Source organism: Ursus arctos, unplaced genomic scaffold (assembly GCF_023065955.2).
Source record: "Ursus arctos isolate Adak ecotype North America unplaced genomic scaffold, UrsArc2.0 scaffold_16, whole genome shotgun sequence".
Taxonomy (NCBI): Eukaryota; Metazoa; Chordata; class Mammalia; order Carnivora; family Ursidae; genus Ursus; species Ursus arctos.
The window spans coordinates 7,688,121-7,709,826 of NW_026622830.1; the positions used below are offsets into that span (position 1 = coordinate 7,688,121).

General features: G+C 44.1%; 1 protein-coding gene across 1 annotated transcript in view; it reads right to left on the reverse strand.

Moving 5' to 3' along the window:
* Positions 1-903: 903 nt before the first annotated feature.
* Positions 904-21,706, reverse strand: part of DOK5 (docking protein 5) — a 153,229-nt gene continuing 132,426 nt past the window's right edge. The window contains exons 7-8 of the mRNA XM_026503767.4: positions 9,384-9,504; positions 904-1,668 (exon numbers count right to left, since the gene is read on the reverse strand). Coding sequence (XP_026359552.1) covers positions 1,604-1,668; positions 9,384-9,504 — 186 coding nt within the window. The 3' untranslated portion in view covers positions 904-1,603. The remainder of the gene's footprint in view (positions 1,669-9,383; positions 9,505-21,706) is intronic.

Below are 21,706 nucleotides of genomic sequence, written 5' to 3' on the forward strand. Positions count from 1 at the left end.
GCTGAGTAAAATTCACTTTTTTCCCTAGAAAATACAGGATAGATTTTTCTGGGGAAAATTATAATTTTAGAAGGGCCTAGCTCAGTGTCTGACACTGAGAAAGTATACAATCAATATTAACTTGCCTCCCCTTATGGGAGGAATTCTATCCCTAGGATAGGAGTTCATTCATCTATTCATTCAATTATCACGTATTTTTCAAGCATGAGCTATGTGTAAGGCACAGGTCTAGAGCCTGGGAAATAGGACTGCCAGATTTAGCAGAGAAAACTACAGACCATTCCATCAAATTTCAATCTGAGATATACAATGAACAATTTTTAGTATATTTATATCCCATGTGATATTTGGGATATACTTACACTAAAAACTTAAGCCATCATGTATCAAATTTAACCAGATGCCCTATATTGTATCAGGGGACACTATTGACAACAGGGCAATGACCGAGACACACACCATCCCTGCTTCCCACACAGCCATAGCCATTCTAGCCTCGGGACCTCCCAAGCTTGAATTCCCATCTGGCAGATTCCAGGTGGAAAGCCTGGGCCAGAGACTGACCGTCTCTTCAGAGGCACATGGCCACTGAGGACACATTCATCAGATGTCACTCTGTATTATAATTGCAACTTTATTTCCCTGTCACACTCCTCGGCACTTAAGGGGACAGGGCTCTTATCTCTTCATTCTTGTATCCCTGGACTCCATCTAGGACAGTGTCCGGAACTAGAAGATGCTCACGACAGACCAGCTGAATGAGTAAGTGGCCAACGCATAAACGGTCACACGGGCATCAAGGGCAATGCCAGACGTGCTCCAGGCTCCTAAGCAAGATATTCACATACCCTCATAAATACCGAAGATAGAAGAGAAAACCAGATGGCCAGAATCCAAAGAACATAGGGGTGAAGAATGCTCCTTTATTTTAAAATGTTTTACGAAGGTACTCCAAACAAAACAAAGGCTTTTAAAAAAGGAAGGTAGAGGGTAGTCGGAAGATGGTGTCAGAGCAAAACGGTAACCCTGAAAAGAAGACTAAAGGGTCCTTGGAAATTCTTTCTTGACCTAATAGGTTAGAGTCAGTCAAAGCACTGATTTGACTAATCGGTAACGTAATAAAAAATCATTTCCAGTAACCAGAACCATAATATTAACAACTGAGGATTACGGTATCAACAAATAACAAATAATGAAGAGCCATTTTATTATCAGTACTGTCATACAATTGAAACACTCAGAAGGAAAATCACAAGAATCCACAAAAGGATAGATTCAGAGAAGTGCAAGGGACATGGTATCTACAATAGAAAATCATTCTGTGGCATTGACTCCTTTCTGTCTAGCTGTAAAAGAGGGAACAAAAAGTCGATATCTATAGAGCATGTTTCAATCACGCTAAGATTTAAAAAAAAAAAAAGAAAAAAGAAAGAAAAAGACAAATATTGCATTGCAGTTTCCCAATGACCACACAATTAGCCAGGACTTCCAGCCTCTTTCCTTCGTGGCTTCCCTCGCTGCCATCCCATGGCCTCCTGGTGAATCTGCGGTGGCCAGCACATCACCAGTGTGTCACATGAGTCTCGATTCTCGGCAGCTCCTGTCAGTGCTCGGATCGGTAGGCAGGAAAAGTCTCTGTCCGATGAAGCTTCAGAGGGCTGGCGACATCTTTGCCAAAAAGAATTTAAAACCGGCAGTTATATTTCAAGGAGGCACATGATCAAATTAGCTAGCAACAAGTTTCTATAGCATAGAAATAAGTTACACACAACCTAAGATTTTTTTCCAGAGGGCACTCAGTGATATGCAAATAAGAGTCAGGATAGACTACATGATTAACATATCATTTGCATGTGGTCTTTGCACGGAGCTATGATCAAACTACTAGCAGTTACTTTCCTCCTTAATTTTTTATCTTCATCAACCCCTCTGTTCAGGATATTGAAGGGAAATGAGAAGGAATCGTAGGACTCGGAATCGTAGGAATCGCAAGCACTCAACCCCGCTGTGTGCAGCACAAAAACAGCACAGTGAATACATGACGAACAGGCACGGATGCCCCAGCAGAACTGGGTTCACAGGACCAGACAGCGGACTGCATTTGGCCAGCAGGCCCTGGTTGGCCAATCCCCGTAGACAGAGCGCTTGATTTTATACAAACAAGAGGTTTTACTGCCACCTGCTGGCTGGGGGCTGCCACAAGCCAGGACACTCACGCTGTGCACTAAGGGCGAGGCTCTCAGAAGGGAGCAGAGCAAAACCAGCACAACTGAGTACAGCATTTCTTTTCTTTCCCTCTCTCTCTCTCTCTTTTTTTAAGATTTTATTTATTTATTTGCGAGAGAAAGCGAGATGGAGAGAGAAAGTGAGCACAAGCAGGGGGAGAAGCAGGCTCACTGTGCAGGCAGCCCGATGCCAGACTCGATCCCAAGAGTCCAGGGATCATAACATGAGCCGAAGGCAGACGCTTCACTGACTGAGCCACCCAGGCGCCCCCAGTACAGCGTTTCTGGTAACCGAACGCGTGGGTCAAGCCGGCATAACGCAGGGTTAGGGCTGCGGCTACGCGGAGCACGCGTGCCCCACTGGAGCACATTCAAAACAACGATGTTTTTAAACAATGAACCAAGCGAAAAGGTTCATGGTGGCGCATGGCTTAGTTTAGCCTCTATGACATTGTCCCAAACAGCCCTGAGCTCCATGAGACCTGTCAAGACCCTTTCTGACATGAGTCATGGATTTGAGTCTTTGCAAGCCTCAAATCTGAACCATAAGGACATTACAGACCTAGTCAGACAGTCACTGGTACCTAACAGCAGTGATAATTAGTAAAGAAGCATGAATACAAGGATGTCCAAAATCACAAGAAACCATTTTGAACACAGATTCTATTTTCTTTCCAACACACACACACACACACACACACACACACACACACACAGAAATGTGAATGCATTTGAATACTACAAGGGGCACGTGGCTGGCTCAGTTCGTAAAGCATCTGACTCTTGACCTGGGGGTCGTGAGTTCAGGCCCCATGATGGGTGTAGAGATGACTGAATGAGTTTGAGGACTACAGGTAAATATCCCATTTATCTTTATTACAGTTTGATAAAAGTTCCCACAGGAAGCAGACAGTGCACAAACAGTATCGATGCAAAACCCAAATCTTCGGTCAAGAACAAAGCCCTCCCTGAACCTTCATGTGTCACTCCTTAGATTGCAAAAGTCTGTGAGAAGAGTGACTGACGGTATTCGCTTGAGGTCCCATGAGAATGGAAGTACCCACAGCCTCGATCACCACTCTGGCCAACGGAATCTTTCCGGCTTGGTTTCTGTGCTATTTTTAGCTTAAAGCCAGGAAATGGATAGAATCACCTGTCCCACACTTTTGCAGTTCACGCAAAGGTCATGAGCTGGAACCAATCCAGACCCAATCTGGACCCAGACCTGGTTTCTGGCCTGCACAGGTCATAAAACGTTTAGAATTGATGGTCAATAGTTAAATAACTTCAAACGTCCACAAAGGTGCCGATTTCCCTGTTCTCTTGTCCTGTCTTCTGCCCCGGGGTTCCTGGGATTCACCAGGGACCCCATCACACCCACCCATGCCCGGTTTCACTGTTCACACGTCCTCCCTGATCCCGAGAGACACGAGAGATTGAGACTTTGGTTTATTCGTTACCTTTCCCCATTTGCTCGGATCTTAATCCATTCTCCCATAATTGATGCACACACCACGTATGGGACTGTGTTAGAATTCATATTGAAAAACCAGTGTTGATGTCTCTGAAGTAGCCACTTGCTCTAGGACTCTGTCGTCCTTTAAATATGTAAGTCGCCCAAGCTGGAACGAACCCTCTGGAGGAGCTGTTTCCGTGCTACGGTATGTGCCTTCGAAACAGCCAAGCTGGCAGAATTTCTTCTCACAGGTAAGAACATATGATAAAGAAAGGAGTTTTAACGTCAGTCCCTCCACCCACTAGCCCTGTGATCTCGAGCCAGTGCCGGACCTCCCAGGGTCTCAGGTGCTGTCTTCTGAAATGGAGAACGCGGTCCTGCTCTTGCCGACCGCAAGTGTTGCCAGGAGAACCAGATACGGCCACGCGAAGGGTGCCGGCAGACGATGACACACACGTCCGATGCCAATCTCTGATTTCCTAAAATTATCTAAAGTCAAAGCTGATAAATGATGCCTATTTTCATCTTGTTTTTAAACAAGGGACACTATCTTCCAAGGCAATTCCAATAGAAGGATTCTGGAAATAGGAAGCAACAGAGCACCTTCAGAGTAAGAGAAAGATTCCTAAGAGGATCACTTTAAGAAGGAAGTGACAGAGTTTAAGAAGGGCCCCCACTGAAGCTGGATACACCTGCTGTCTCCTACCGCCCCTGAGGCACCAGCGACACTCCCCCCATTCTGGTTTTTACCGCCAGCCCATTTCTGTCTCAGGGCCTTTGCACTTGCTGAGCTCTCTATGGAGAATGCTTTTCCCTGGCTCTCAGTATGACTGCTTCTCTTCTGACTTCAGGTCTTGGGGTAAATGCTGCAGGCTCTTGTGACCACCCCATCTAAAGAAGTCCCTTTGTCACCGTCCTCCCCAAACCAAGAACTCTGCTTTGCGATTCTCCATTACAAACACTTCATTTTTGATGTGACAGGGGCCAAGTTGGAAATCATATATATTTGTGTCACTATTGTTTGTGACTCTTCTTTAGACTTGGAGCTCTAGGACAGCAGACGCATGCCTGTCTGGCAGCCCGTGTATCTCCATCACCTAGCACAGGGCTTGGCATAAACTTGGCATAAAGTAATGCTCGAAGAATATTTACCAGCTAAATGAATGAGTGAGCGCTTGAATGAATAGAGAAATAAAGACCTCACTTACTAGTTAGGTGACCTCGGACACACTACTAGCCCTTCAAATCCTCCGTTTCTTAGCTGCGAATGAAAATAATATACTCTCGTGTCACTGTTTGAAGGACTAAGCGAGGTCATGTATGATAGGAACCTACTGCAAAGCCCGCAGTGCAGTGGGTCTTCAAGGAAGGCTATCTTCGTCAAAGATGCTCATTCAGGATGTCTTGTCTGCCTTGTGAGGAACTAGCTACGTCACTAGGGATCTGTTCGTGTTTACGTACGTTAAAAAAAAAAAGGAGAGAAGAGGTTTCACATGCAAATAAATTTGCAGAGCTCTGGTTTGAAAAAGATTAAACAGATTCTTTATCGCAGGACATCTTGAAACCTTGAAAAGAGTGATTGGCATTCTCAGTCTCCAGAAGGAAAATTTAACTTAACATGTAGCATTTCCCCCAAACTCACTGGACCACAGTACGGTTTGGGGAAAGGGCCATATCTCCTGGGGTTAGTACTCCACCGAACACACTGGGGAACCCACCACTCTGTGGTTAATTGATGCGATGCATTCATGAAGGACTCCTGGGAATACAGTGTTCAAACTTGATAAATGCTTCTCTTTCATGAATTCCTTCCAGGATTCATGATAAACCTCTTTCACATGTTCATTTTTGTATGTGCTCAACCCTAGAAGGGCATTTCGATATGAAAACTGGAAATGGGGCAGGAGAGGCAGTGATGGTGGATTAAATATGTCTTCATACACCAGGCTGGGTCAAAGCCAGCACCTCTTCCCCACCACTGACAGTAATATGAAATAATAATTCCAAAACCAACCAGCAGGTGGCTCTGTAGGACTAAATTTGGAGACGAAATGCCCTGTTCTCAAACCAGATGGACTAACACCCCCTGGTAAGGGTCTATTATGCTTTCCACGATTAGCTTCCAGATCTGTCATCTAGAAAAGTCATCCTGAAATACCCCCAGGTAAATGAGCTGGCCAGAGGAATCACAGCTCACAAACACCATCAGAACAAGAAGAGATCAAGTGCCATGTAACCTCAATGTATGGCACACAGGCAATGATGTCATTCACTTTCTCCCGGTTTCAGCTTTATTCAGGGGTGGGGGCAAGGGAAGGAGGGAGACAGGGAGCATAAGTAGAGCAACAGATGAACTTATCCTATGTGTCATATAAGTGACCACCTCTGATAAACAAGATAATTTTAGGTCCTCTGAGAACTTTTTTCTTTTTTTTAAGGTAACAAATTACTGGTACATTGAGTCCCATACGACACACAGACCACATATTGGCCCTGTATCTCAATGAATACTGGTGACTCAAAAGTGATCCATGAGATAAAGCAATGTAGACAAATGTACGCAGAATGTGCAGGTGGAAGAAATCTCTCAGTAAGCACAGATTAAATACCAAAATAAATAAAATACCAAAATAAAACATATTCACCGACACAGGTAACAGAAGTATGGAGAAGCAAATAATCTGACGGAATAATTTGTACCAAAACATAAAGCAAAAAACTAATAATTCTGGAACAACTGTAATGCCATTGTCATACATACAGATATTCTAAGATATTAGGGTTTTCACCAAGTATTATCAGGGGGCCAAACAGGGAAGCCATAAGAACTCATATGGACATTCATGTTCAGTGAAGATCATAATGTGACAAAGAGTAACTAAGAGAAGTTTTCACTATCATCTTGAAACCTAGAACACAATCATCTTGAAAACCCTCTGCAGAAAATCTGTGGTGTCCGTTCTCATGGTGATGGCCATTAATCTCACTAGAAACTAAGAAGTCACTATCCTCAAATTACTGTTCTGGAACTACCGTAACTGTGAACGCTTCAAAAATCTATACCAAGAAACTCGAACCTGATTTTACAGTAATATCTCATTACTTTTGAGTGATGGGTTGAGGGATAATTAATAATACAAACTATAAAGGGAATAAACCCGTTTAATTTTGATGAGTTGATTTGTGACATGCTAGTTTTGATAAAAAGAAGTATTAGGAACTTCTCAAAGAATGCAAATTTCTTTCTTTGCTGGGACCTTGTGCATGGCTCTGCTCTCCTGTTAGAGGCACCATCATCGCTACTATTATTTTGGAATCGGTGGATCACTAGTCTTTGACAATCAGCCCAGACCCGTAATATGGGCTTCCACCCGTAATATGGGCTTTTTGTGTGCAGGTAAATTTGCAAATTATGTTGTTGTTCTTAAGAAAAATGTGTCTCTATGCTGGAAATAGAGCTGTTTCCTCATAGTAACCAGATGTAGACATTGTCAGAACAGTCATATATAAGACCCTTAGGCTTCATCATTTCTGATGAATGTCTCCTCGTTTTGGTTAAGGATGGTTAGATTAGTTAAGGAGAGGTAGGGGAGTATGCTCTTCGTATGGCATCTTCTATGTCCTGAGGATTCTTAAGCTCTGGGATATTCACTAATAAATTCTAAAACTGCAACATATCCTAAGTGTTCAGGTTTTCCCGCTCTCAGTGCATCTTTGCAAACACGCTATTCTACAGACACCCCACCGTACATCACCTTTGATGCAAACTGACTTCTCCAATTACCACGCAGTGTCTCAGGAATTAAGGTCACTTATCAATTTCCTCCCTATGAAGCCTACATCACTTTGGTTCCCAACTTTGTTTTGCAAGCCTGACATGCAGAATCTAAAAAAGACATACTTTCTTAGTAAAGACCATCCTGGTATGTGTAGAAAGTCAAGTTACAAAGCAATTCAATAGCTTTGTGTGAATTTATGTGCAATGCATACTTCCTAAACTTTCAATCATTACTGTTTATCTTATTGTGTATTAAAAAAGACAGCCAGTTGCTATAATAGTATAAAGGCAGTGGCATACAATTTTCTTTACAAAAATGAATTTGTTTAAGGAAACGAGACTGCGTAAAATTGAATAATAGTATGGGGGTGTGCATATGAGAAAAATGCTGATAATGTAGTTCAAACATTACAAAAATGTCTGAACACGATAGGGCACAAACGGTCTTTGGGACAACCTGATCTAACCCAACTCTCTGCCTCTCTCTCTCTCTCTCTCTCTGTGGGTATGTTCTGGAAAGCAAGCTTGTTTATCCGTTATTTATGAGTGCAGTCACTCACACAGGCATTTAGGACATGTTTTTCCGAGCATCCACACTGTGCCATGCTCTCTGCTAGGGAGCAGAACTTACAGTCACAAAGACTAGAATGTAAGTGCCCTCAGTACACATTCATTCAACAAATACTCAGGGCATGGCCACTGCTTCAAGGCACGGGGGGATAAAATGAGGACAAAAGAGACCCCGCTCTCCTTGGCTTTACTGCTGCGTGGAAGCTGAGTCCAATGGCCACACGTGAGCACTGGGATCAGGACCCTAAAGAGAGGGGTCAGCACCCCCGTCTTGGGAGCACACATAATCAAGATTCCACACCAGTTATAAGGGAATCTGGGAAGGTTACCTTGGAGTCAGGAGGGAAGACCTGGAAAAGACAAAGAGAGACCTAGGATGGGGGAAAAGCCCAGCCTTCCAGGAAGAAAGAATGGGAAAAACTCTCTGGGGGAGAAACGGCCACCAGGAAGGGCTGAAAAGGCTGAGTGAGTAACAGTGCCATTTACGGCCGAGACCACGGTTTTCTGTGACGCTTCATTTGTTCTTAGATTCATTTATTCAGATTTCTGCATACGAACTAGGTGCCGTCTAACGCATGCCCTGCAAAGTTCCAACATCTTCCAGCTCATCATCATGCAAAGTTCTTCATCAGGGGTCCCCCCAATAGGCCTATTTATTTTTTATAAGTTACATATGAACAAGCTATTCTTATATACTATAAACCACAAAAGCTGCATTTGAAAAGATAAGAAAATGTTTAAATTTTTTATTGTTCCTGCTGTCCCCACCAAATAGGGGCTATTCTGTATCCCGTTTCTGAGCCCACTTTTCTGGAAGGCAGGCCTCCTAGGGTTTGCTTAGAGTCCCCGCAGAACCAGAACCCAGGACCCCACCCCAGAGCATCTCTTTCCAACAACACATGGTTCCTAAGCTTAGGCGATCACGAGAATCACCTGGAGGGCTTGATGACCACACAGACAGCTGGGCCCCACCCCAGAGTTCCTGATCCTGGAACTTTTGGGATCCTGGAAGGGGCCCGAACATTTGCCTTGTAGCATGTTCCCAGGTGATGCTGATGCTGTGGGCGCCTAGTGCGCTTGACTGTTTCTCGCAGCGTGCACCACATCCCTCCTGCCCACACCCTGTGCAGGTGTTTGCTCAGCCACTTCCTCTGCCTTAACATCGAGAATCTCTGGAGTTGAGGGCCAAGAATCTGCATTTTAAACAATTTCCCCAGGACACTGTGATCAAGGACGTGCCCTGGAGTGCAGCCTCGATGGGGGCCCTGGCCCTGGGGGGGAGAGCCAGTCTGGCTGAGCGCCCCCTGCACAGGGCTGCCAGACGCACCAGCCGGGCACGTGGCCCCGCGCTTACCTTGCAGGCGGCAGAGCTGCCCGGCGCTGTGCTGCCGCGTGATATGCTGCCAGTAGGCGCTGCGGGGCAGGGGCACCATGGTGCTCAGCGAGGCGGCCCGCTCGCTCATCTTCATCTGGAGCTGCAGCGAAGGGAAGAAAGGAGCGTGTCAGTGACCCCGGGGCTGGAAAAGACCTGGCAGGGAACTGGAGCGCTGGGAGTCAGCACGAGCTTGCTGACCCAAGCCAGGCCAGTAAGACACAACCCCTGGGAACGTTTATTAGAACTTTTGTGGAAGAGAGAACCAACAGAGGTAAGCCAAGGTTTTTTGCCTGTTTGGTTCATTGCTCTCTCCCCCAGGTCTGGAATATTTCCTGGCACGTGGTAGGTGCACGATAGATGAGCATTGTGTTGAATGCATGGGCTTCCTCGCGGGGCTGCGCAGGCGCCAGCCTTGGAACAACGCGGGGAGAGCATGCCAGTCAGTGAACTGATGCAAAGGAAGACAGCCAAGAAAAGGGGGGGACCTTGGATCCCACCTAAACCTGGAAACTAGCCCTGGACTTCTCAATTATATGAGCCAGGATCTCTTTTCAGGTTAAGCTGATTGGAATTGGGTATTCTCTCACAAGCCTCAGAACAAAACACTGCCTGCTCTTCCAAGCGCCTGACCCTCGTTCCAGATACTGAAGGAGGAAAGGGGAAGCCACGGCTCTTGGCCCCGGGTGCTGGGGAGTAGCCTGACCTGTCCTGTCTTACACCCTGGAGGAACTGTTCTTACAAGGGAAGTTTCAGAGAGAAGGTGGCCTCATAGGATGGGTAGGAGTTGAGTAGAAGGACAGGTACACGGGGACAAGATAGCTGGAAAAGCACAAGTGTGGTGTGGGGTATCCCTCCCCGCCCCCCTCTCTTCTCAGCCCCGTCTAAATGCAACCATGGTTTAGTTTTATTACGCATTAAGAGAAGTGACTATTTGCAATGTTTTGTTTCCTGGAGTTGTCTGGATATCAAATAACCCACATCAGTCTTACAAATGTGCCCAAAATACACAGATTTGCACAAGCTTATAAGCATCGAGAACCGGAGGCAGCTCACATCTCTACCCGAGGACCTGGTTAATTGCACTGAGATGCTAGGACATACTTGGCAACTGCAAACCAGAGGAAGGTAGATTCACGTCAACGACAAAGGAAGCATTTATATATTCTATCATTAGGGAGACGGTAAGTTGCAGACCATTGTATCTAGTGGAATGTCATTTAATTGCTTCTGTGAGAAGCAGTGACATGAGATGCCTACCCACTGGGGTTGCAGAGAGTGCGGCACCCGCTTAGCACAAACGAGGTGCAGGAAAAAATGAAGGACATAATTATTATTATTATTATGAATTGCAAGGCCCGTTTGAAGATTTTTTTTTTTTTTTAAGAAAACTCTCCATTCTACACACCTCATCAGTATGGCAGATTCAGGCCTAATATCTGTCCATTCATGCAGTGAAGCCAAAATAATAGGAGGCTTCATACCCTGGTGACCAAAACTCAGTCTAGTTGATGAGATTGAACTTGAAAAAAAGATTAGAGCCATTTATTCCAAAGATAATTTAATTTACATGTGCTGCATTTATATGCGATGGATTGAATCCTCGGTCCTATCACAATAGGACATTTACCAAAATGTGTCCCCAGGTAGAATTAGATAGCACTAGGTTTCGTGGGGACATTTCTTCCCTAAACATGTCCTGTCAGATCAAAAGGGCAAAGAGCCGAACACAAAGCTAGTAGAAAAGTTCTGTGGCTGTTTCTCTATTTCTGTACACATGAAAGTCTCAAAGCTTAGGAGCAAAAAAAAAAAAAAAAAAAAAAAAATCAAAGAAGCAAAAACTAATTTACCAGTGACTTCCAGTGACATTTAACCTCATTTACACGGAACACAAAAATAAATAAATAAATGAAAAGAACTGGACTTCCAAGGTACTGATTATTGGATTTCCTTACTAAAAAGAGACTCTATTGAATATAATAAAACAATTTAATATAAAGAAAACATTCGGGAAATAGCCGTCACTTCAAATTTTGCACTACAGTACTGCGAATATATTTCTGCAGGCCAGCATGATTTGACTGTATTTTTAGAAAGCTTATTTAGGAACAAGAATGCAATGACACCAACATCATGTTTCATGCAGAACATTACACAGCCTGGCTCTCTAGTTCCTCGTCAACCCTTTGGAAGAGTACCATAGTTTATGAAAAAAAGGGGCATTTTAATGGTCTCTGGAGAAAAATAATGAAACAAAATCTTGTTTAACAATGCAACTCTTTAACGGTGAGAAGTCATTTGGTGAGATATCAATCTGGAAAGTTTCCATCGTAGTTCTTTAACGCTGCAAGGCGCTCCGAGTCTTAGTCTCCACACCCCATGCAGGGGACATGAATGGGTGCTCATTTACACCGTGGGCGGAAATAGAAAGTAACACTACATTTTCAGAGGATTTAAAATTAGGTCATCTTGAGTACATAGAAAGGTTGCATTCTTCCTCCTTTTTCTTTTTTAACCGTACACACTTTTATATAGTTTGGTTTTGTTTTTCGATTACAAAAATCATGGTAATGTCACATGAAGAAGTAAAAAATAAAGAGGACCCCAAACCATAAAAATGTGAAGTACAGCTATTTCTGCTATATCGTGACATGGGCATTTCTGAAACACCTCCCCATCTGCAATTCTTTTGGGAAAATTGGTTTATGGGACGACCCCTCAAAACGTACGCTGCTTTCTAACCAAAGTCATCACTCCTCTGAGAGACAGCTTGGAGGCTGGAGGTTTTGCAAGGGTTATTTGAAAAAGACAAAAAAAAAAAAAAAAAAAAAAACCAAAAATCACACACGGAAAAACATTTGCTTAGAAATGCTGTCTTCAGAAGTCCAGGCTAGGCAGATGGAGCACAGGCTCTTCCGAAAAGGTGTGCACTGCGGACAGTGTAGCCACAGGACCCAGAGCTGGTCCACAGTTGCACAAGGCGGGCACGCACCTCTCCAGGCAGAGCCTTCAGTGCCTCTGCTCACGTCCTATCTTCTTAGTGTATCTGGAAGAGGCTCTGTCTCTGCAGGGGTTTATTGAGGGCTTTTGCCTTTCCTGCTAAAGGTTGTAACTCCACTCCTGCTATTTTAGGCTTCCCTTGCCTAGAAAAAAAAAGTGTGTGTGTGTGTGTGTGTGTGTTTTGCACCAATGCACTTTGATATTACAATGAATCATTCTCCAATTTATCAAATGCATCTGAACTCAATGTGACTACAGAAATGGTGTTTTAGGTAGAACTGTCTACCACATCTGACAGTCTTGTTCCCATCTTTCCATTAAATAGGTATTCTTGAACTCTCTCTCTCTATATATAAAAAAAAGACAGAAAAATTATCCAAATCATCCATTTTGCATCCTGTGACTATTAGGAAAGTTTAATACAATCATGGGACACTGAACTAGGGGAATATCCAGCCCAGTCTGTGATAACAAGCCCAGAGATTAGTACCCGAGTTCACACAGGAAGGCGGCAGCTGGCACCTGCTTCCCAGGGCCTGAACTCCTTCTCTCAGAACCTACTGACAGGTACCTATTTGTTCTCCACATTTATTCAAGTTCAAGGTTAAATTCAAATCACCTCCTAAAACCATGGCTGCCAAACGGGGAGCAGTCTTTACATGTGCTCATAAACATTCCAAGTGGATTTTTCCAGACATGATAAACTTACAAGGTGTGGCCATCTGAGCAAATCAATGGAAAGAACATTTATTCAGCTTATCATCAAATACTTGTTGATTCTGATGCATAGTCTATAACCTCAAAGAGCTTGTGTCTAAGATAATACAATAAGGGCAAAGCGGAGGAAATCTGCGTGCCCTGGGATGACAGGAAAAGGGCATCCTGGGCAGCAGGAGTGACAAGGGGACAGAGCAATCAGAGAGGAATCCCTAGAGGAGCCCAGGCACACAGTCTAATCCCCAGTCGTCTCTCCCGGGTCACAGAGGTTCCGCTAGTTCCACGTTTAGTACATCTCCCAGACCAGCTCCAGCCCGCAGGAGCTACAGGAGGATGTCGGAGGTCAGACTAGGTGTCATTAGCTGCTGCTTCTAAATGCGAGACTCTTGAGATGCCTGGATGTGTGCGCGCCAGCAGCTCTGGGGATGATATGCCCAGGGAGCCATGACTGCGGTCAGTGGGAATCAAGCCTTGCAGACGGCAAAGGGAACATGGAGGTCCAAGACTGGCTAGAAAGATCGGTGACTAAAAATCAGAATTTTAGAACCAGAAGGGAAATTTGTTATTTGTTCTGTTCACCGATGTATTCTCAGCTCTCAGAACAGTGCCTGGGGAACAGCGGATGCTCGGCACATTGTTGCTGAGTGAAAGAATGACCCCAATGATGCAGGGGAGCTGGCTCGAACCAGCTTGTGAAAGCCAAGTATTACTTTTTCAGACATTTTGTGAGCTGGTTGTTAAATGCAGCCACCAATAAACATTAAATTATACAAACTTACAGTTAAATAAATTGTATATATAACATATAACACAATTGCATACATGTTATTCAAGTCATAACAGATGTATTACTCAAAACTCATTGCTTCCTGGTTATTTTACTATGATGCATGCTCTGGATTATCTGAGTCTGTTACAGCTACTTGGTATGAACACTGTAAAACAGTGTGCCTCTGTTTATCACTTCCCAACTCTGTGTACACACATGCACTTTTTTCCAGAGAGCCATTTATTAAACATTTGCGAGCACATGAGTGAATTGAACCCCTAAGTGTAAAAGAAGGGCCTGCCAGCCAAACAGGGAGAACCAGATAGGCTGCATCCGGTCTGTGTGCACCCATTTCCCCACTTCCCACCTGGCTGATGCCTACCTTCCCTTCGGGAGTCAGCTCAGGAACCCCTCAACATTTTCCTGACATCTCTTCTCCCTTAATGACATCAAGTGCTCCTACGAGACATCTCTAGCTCCATTCTTTTTTTCCTTTCAATTTTTAAAAAGATTTTATTTATTTGAGAGAGGGGAGAGAGAGAGAGTGCGCAAAGCATGAGTGGGGGGAAGGAAGGGGTGGAGGGACAAGCAGACTCCCCACTCAGGGCTCCATCCCAGGACCCTGAGAGCATGACCTGACTTTAACCGACAGATCCGCCCAGGCGTCCCTCATGCTCCATTCTTACTCCCATCATTTCTGTGTTTTGTTGATAGTTGCTAGACCAACCCAACTCTACTGCAGACCATAAATAAACTCCTGGGAAACGGTGATTATGTATTTGATCTCCATATCCCCAGCACCTCACTAGGGCCTCCAACGGCTTCACAAATACAGAATGGATGAATGAATGAATGAATGAATGAACCCAACTTTTGCCCAGCTAGCAGGGAATAGTTTCCAGAAATCAATCCTCATCAGCTCAGCAAATGAGAAGCACCGTTAGCCCCAGGCTGAATTCCTGGGGAAGCTCTAGGTCCAGGTTAAATTACCGTGGCTCTCACCGGCTGTGGGGGACGTGGTAATAAGACTCGGCTTCATCCTACTTTGCTGTTCAGGTGACGAGCAGCAGCAAGGCCCCAGGGAAAGATCTGCCTACGTGCGCATGCACAATTGGCCAAGACAGCCCAGCAGCAGGGGAGTTCAACTCTACACATTTATGCATTCTATTAGCAGTGTGAGCTCAAGATCCCACCAGGGAAGAAAGACAGGCTTCGTGAAAGTCAAACAAATGCCTTCTTGTACCTGAACACTCGAACTTTCTCCCTCAACAGCAGGGATGCACGTAGGTCTCTTCCTGACTCAGCCTGAGTGAGCTCTGATGCTGCCGATGGTCGGAAATACTCAACCGATCAATGGTTGTAACTGATAGGGCACGAAAACACTACGTTGCCGGGAAGAGAGACTGACGGTGGAGTCAGAGACCGTGCTCCAGCTTAGGCTGTGCTCCCTAAGAAACGTGGGATATGGACACATCCTCCTCTTGTCTGAGCCTCAAGGTGCCCTTTCTCATAGAACTTCCCTTTTACTGAGACAAAGAAACAAAACATGTAAAAAGTAATCAGACTGCGATACAAAAGAATGAGGTCTGGCTACCTGCTACCACATGGATGAGGCTGAAAACGTGATGCCAGTGAATGAAGCCATTTGCAAAAGACCATTATGTTGTATGAGTCCATTTATACGAAATATCCAGAACAGGCAAATCCAGAGAGAAAGAGAAGGTAAATTAGTGGTTGCCTATGGCTGGCCAGGTAATGGCTACAGGAGACAGGTTTCTTTTGGGGGTGATGAAAATATTCTGGAGTTGATGGTGGTGATGGAGACACCTCTGTGAATATACTGAAACCATTAAACCGTACAGTTGAAAGGGTGTATGGCATGGTATGTGAATTATATCTCAGTAAGCTGTCCTCAGAAAAATAAAATCAGACAGTGGTAGATGCCATACAGACTATTAAAAAATTCATGATATAATAAATTAATGGTTGATGACTTCCGGTCAACGAGTCCCAGGGGAAGTGACTTTTAAGCTTGAGTGACACCTGGCCCAAGCATGGTCTCCCATCATTATCATTGTCAACAACACAGACAGATCCTTTTAAAGACCTCCCAAGGCTCACAGTGAGGGAAAGGCTGATTGCCCAGGCCCTTCTCGCATAATGATGGGCAAAATATATCAACCCTCTTGGGAGAGAAAAAATTCTAATGACTGCTATTTATAGCTTCTCAGTGAGAAAAACAAACAAACAACTGGCCTCCACGCCTCCAACCACATTTTTGGTTTCTGTGTGCTTCATTTGGTCTGGCTGACACTTGTTGCTTAGACAACCCTTTTATGAGCGGGAGACCAGTAGTACAGAGCGGTGGTGAGTCTTAGCCGAATATGCCACCATATTGTCCTTCTCCGGAGTCCAACTGTTTTATGGCCAAGCATTGTGTTTTTCGAAACTGAACAGCACGACAGGATGTAGCTATCTGCTGCTGCGGTGGGTCGTGAGTACCATATGCCGTGTCTGTGACATCAGTCTGGACCCATTCAGAAACAGGCACGCATCACCACAAGGGCAGGTGAGTACTTCAAGAACTCACTCCATCCTCCTCAGGCTCTTCAACTTGCACCACGTTGCTCCTTCAAGTAACTAGAGCGGGGGTTTGCCAAGAGCAACTCTGCATATGCAAATCAGATCGTAATTTTCCATCTCCTCCACCTGGATCCTGAAGTGATGGACCAGGACACAGTTTTGACAATGAGATTCGGCTGTGAGTCAGAGCCGCCTCTCTGCCAGAATGTCTGCTCAACCTGACAGCCTTCCAGAGCTCATGCAGTTCTGACAGCATCCTCAGTTGAAATGTATAGAAACCAATTTATCTTCTACAGATATTTTAAGCACAAAATGTGGGCAAAGTTGAGTCAGAGGGACAATTCGAGAGAGAAATAGTACAACTGTGTTTCAAAAAAAAGTCGGCATCTCAATGTCTGCTTTATTCCGCTCACTACTCAGCTTTGTTAACACTACCCTCCCTGTTCATTGACGTTCTGCACTGGGCTTCCTGAACTACGCCTTCATCTTCTGCCCATTTATTCTCCATTGAAAAGAATATTTGAAAATATGGCTTACCTATGCTTTCCAGACCCTGGGTCAACTGCTCTCCAACTTTAGCAAGCAGAAGAATCACCTGGAGGGTTCATTCAAATGCAGATTCCTGGGCCCCACCCACCAGGAATTCGCATCTCTACCAAATCTCCAGGTGGTTCTGATCTAACCAGTCCAGGGACCACACTTTGAGAACAACTGTCCTATGTCCTTTGGACCAATCATGCTGGGGGGGGGGCGGAGTTTTCCATGTGGTAAGAGCCCAAACACCGCCAAAAATCAGGTTAATGTCTGGAAGCTGCCACTACTAACTGCAGGACTCTAGGCAAGTTAACCTCCTTTACTCCTTACTAGCTCGTCAGTAAAAAAGAGAGAGGAAAAAAATAGCTTCTACTTCGCAGTTAATTTTAAGAACATCCATGGCTTATTGTGGGGTTCCATAAATTTAGCAATACTATAATTAAGCCCATATCAATCAAAATACTGTCTTTAGCAAGAGTTTCTGAAAAGGGTCCTAATAGGAAAATTCACATCTTTTTAAATCTAAATATTTGATACTGGACTGTTCCTGGTTTCAGGACAGAAGCTTTAAAAAGCATTCAGGCAACAACAACAAAAAGCCACCCAATTAAATTGAAAACACAAGTATGTTTAGAGAATATATGTAATCACCCGGTCCCATTTAGTACACAATGCCTTCAATGAGTAAGTATGAACAAAGCTCTTAGTGTGGGCACATGGAATAACTGTAGGGAATGGAGAAAACCCAAAAGTCCCCCTAAAACCAAAGTCTCTCTCTCCCCCACCTTGGGGAGCTTACAATCTCCAAGGCACCTCTATCTACGTAGCCAGTAGCATTTTGCTTAGCACCTAAAACGGGGTAGGAGGGAGGTCCACATTTTGTTCATGACCCATTTCTTTAAAACTTGTAATACATTTATTCTTTCTTCCCTAGTACTGATATATTTTTATTATGTTCGGGAAATACACAAAAGAATATAAGGGAGATTTGAAACAAGCCCTATACACATCACCTGGGAAAAATAAAAGCAAAGAAATAAAGAGACCTTTTAACATGTTAATAATTACCTTCCAGTCTTTTTTTTTAAATGTGCATACATAATGTGTATTAAGCACAAACCGTATGCCTGTGGATATGCTGTAATGCCATCCTCTCTTTTACATTTCATATATCGTGAACAGACCTTAACGTTCCTAAACACTACTATCTTCTGTATGGCAGCCCACCCCTTGCCTGTGCCAGACTTTATTTGCTCATTTCCTTCACCATTTCTAATTTACCAGATGAGATCGTGGAATTAAATTCTGACCCAATCTCCTTCCTAACATTTTTTTTTTCCTGCTAACCACAATTTTTATTCTGGGACCCACTCTACCAACGACTATACCAATAACCAGTTTTTAAATGAATTTAAAATTTTAATTTTAATTTACATGTCAAATTGGGTTTTACAGTGACTCAAAAATTACTTGTAAATGCTACAACATCAGAAAAGTACATGAGTTGATAATTTTGTTTTTATTCTTAAACAAAGCTGTCTTACCTTCACAATACTGTGGCATCCATATTACAGACTAATCTGTAGCCGTTAAAAAGAAAAAGGTAGATCTCTGTGAAGTGATATTGAAACAATCCTAAAAATAAGGAGCCACAGTTACTTATCTATACACATGCTCACAGGGAGAGCGTATCACTGGGGTGGGTTTAAGTATCATCTATCCACACTGTGATGATTTTCAAACGCACATCGGGAGCCCAAATCTGTCCCCTAAACCTCAGACTTGTGTGTTCAACATCCCATGTCCACTACGTGCTTAGTAGGCATCTCTCATTTAACACGTCCATTTCTGAACTACGGTTTCTCACTGTCCACTCCCTCCAATCTCATCTCCTTCTAGATAAATGGGTCTTCCATTCTACCTGTTGCTCTGCTTGAAGCAGAAAAAACCCCACGAGGCTACCTTGTTTACTCTCTATCGTACAGGATTGCTTGCTTACCCATCAGCAAATCTGGTTTTTCTAATCTTCAAAATGTGCCGAGAATCCCCCACTTTTCACCATGTCCAGCCCGCCATCTTGGTTCATGTCATCGCACTCACGTAGATGCCACCATAGCTGAAATAGCTCCCTAATGTGTCTTCCTGTTGATACTCTTATCCCACCTACCCGGAGTCTTTTCCAAATAGCTGCCAGGGAGATCCTTTTAAAAGTGAAGCCAGCATATCTTACCTTTCTCAAAACCCTCCAATGACTTCCCAACCCACCCCAAGGAAAATCCAAAGTCTTTATCACAGCTTCAAGGTCATATAGTGCCTGGCTTCTAGTTACTTCTAGACTACACCACCTAGTCCCCCTTTCTCCACTTTTTCTGCTTCAAAATCATAGCCTTTTTGACCTTGAACATGCAAAGCATAAAACAGCCTCAGGACCTTTGCACGCAAGGTCCCCTTTGGCTGGAACAACTGGCCCTCAGAAATTTTCAAGGCTCATTCTTTACTTCCCTCAGATCTCTGCCAGAGTATCACCCCATCAGAACCTTCATTGTCCTCTCCTGCTTTACACTGCAATGTTCTTCAGAGCATTCACCACCTCTTGATATAGATTTATATTTCTATTGTTGATTGCCTGTCTCATCCCCCACAACAATGCAGCAAATTCTTTGAAGACAAGGACTGTTTCTTGTCCTCTGCTGCACTCCTGCTTCCTAGAACAGGGCCTGCCACAAGGTAGATATTCATATTTGTAGAATGAATGAATGTATTAATAAGTAGATATGTTTTCTATTTAATAAGTGATACCTATTCTGGAAGGATACACAAGAATCTGGCAAAGTGTTTGCTCCTGAGAAAGTAAACTGGGCGTCTGGGGTGATAAAGCCTGGGAGAGAGACTTATATTACACTGCAGGTCCTCATGCAGGATTTGTTTTTTACATCATGCACAAATCCAATTCTTTTTTTTTTTTTTAAAGATTTTATTTATTTATTTGACAGAGATAGAGACAACCAGCGAGAGAGGGAACACAAGCAGGGGGAGTGGGAGAGGGAGAAGCAGGCTCATAGCTGAGCAGCCTGATGTGGGGCTCGATCCCACAACGCCGGGATCACGCCCTGAGCCGAAGGCAGACGCTGAACCGCTGTGCCACCCAGGCGCCCCCACAAATCCAATTCTTAATCCAAAAGTCTCCTTTTGATATTAAATGCATCTCAAAATAAATCACAGCTTCCTCTCTCAACTGCACCTCGTCCATTCACTAGTTTAAAGAACTCTGGAGCTCTCAGTAAGGCACTGAGGACTATGTGTAAGAACAGCACTCCTCCAAGGCTAGGCTTGCACAGAGCCAACATCTCTCTGCTTCGACACCGTAGCTTTACAGGCCCTCCCACTCCCCAGCCCTTACCCGTTTGGGTCTTCTCCAAATGAGACTTATGAGAAAATGAAAACCAGGAGAAGCTAAAAGGAGTCGAGAAAAGAGTTCTCGAAGAAGCTAAAACGTAATTTCAAATCTCTAGCCAGAGAGAAGTACACTTCAAATATCTCATGAATAGTAAATACGTTTTGAACGGAATCTTAAAATGTTAGGCTTATTCTTATAAAATTCAGACCAAATGTCTCTCTTAAAAGAGAACAGTGGTTTTAGACAATACTTAAGAAAAGAAAAAAGACATAAAGATCAAGCATGTGTTTGTGGAGCATGCAATCTATTTACCAAGTCTGACAAACCTCTATTTCTGAAGGTTATCAAACACACTGTAAAGTTCTAGCAAATATATCTTGTATGGTTTGGTGCTAGGAGTCATTTATTGAGATAACTACATTTGCTGCATTCTGTGGGGTTCTTTCTGCTTGATGAAGCAGATTCACTTAATACAAACTGCTTAAAATGCTAATTGCTATGCTAAGTGGCGGTAACCAATCCCTCCTGAACAGAGATGCAAATGCTGTTGAAAAAGTTCTGCAATCATTGCGGGGCAACCACGTGGTGCATGAGATGTCATTCATTCTCATGGTGGCATACAGAGGTGTACAGAGAGGCTCTTGTGCCCCTTTTCTCCACCTGCTGGACAGGCACCCTCCCCTCTGTGTGGCAGGAGGAATGATCTCTTAAAAGGGTCTAGTGTTCTTCAGTGAGACAGCATCACATATTCCTGCTTTCCCAAACCCTGTAAACACAGACCACTGATACACATGTAAAGAGTGGTTAGTGTCCAATAATAAAACAATGAGGGAACTATGCACGCATTGACACTCTGTTCCCATCAGAGGAGTACACTCACTGATTGGCATATGTCTTCCTGTGAATCTTTACAGGTATACAGGACATCAAGGCATGCGGTCCCATGCTGTGCTGTCTCTAGCTCTTGTTCCATTTCTTCCAGATACCAAGGAGCCAGATCCTCAGAGCCACTTTAGAGCAGCGTTCTCAAAGTGTGGTGCCCAGACTGGCAACATCAGCATCACTTGAGAACTTACTAGACATTCAAATTCCAATGCCCCACCACAGACCTGTGAAACACTCGTGGTAGAGCCCAGTGACCTGTGGCTCAGGAAGCCTTCCAGGTGACTCTGATGCACTCTGAAGATGGAGAAGCACTATCCTGAGTCTCCCTTCCCCATGCTCTCGCCCTTTCCCCCCGTGCCCAGCCCATAAGCACACACTAGGGCCCCAGAAGTCCTCCATTTTCTACCTATACAAAGTCCC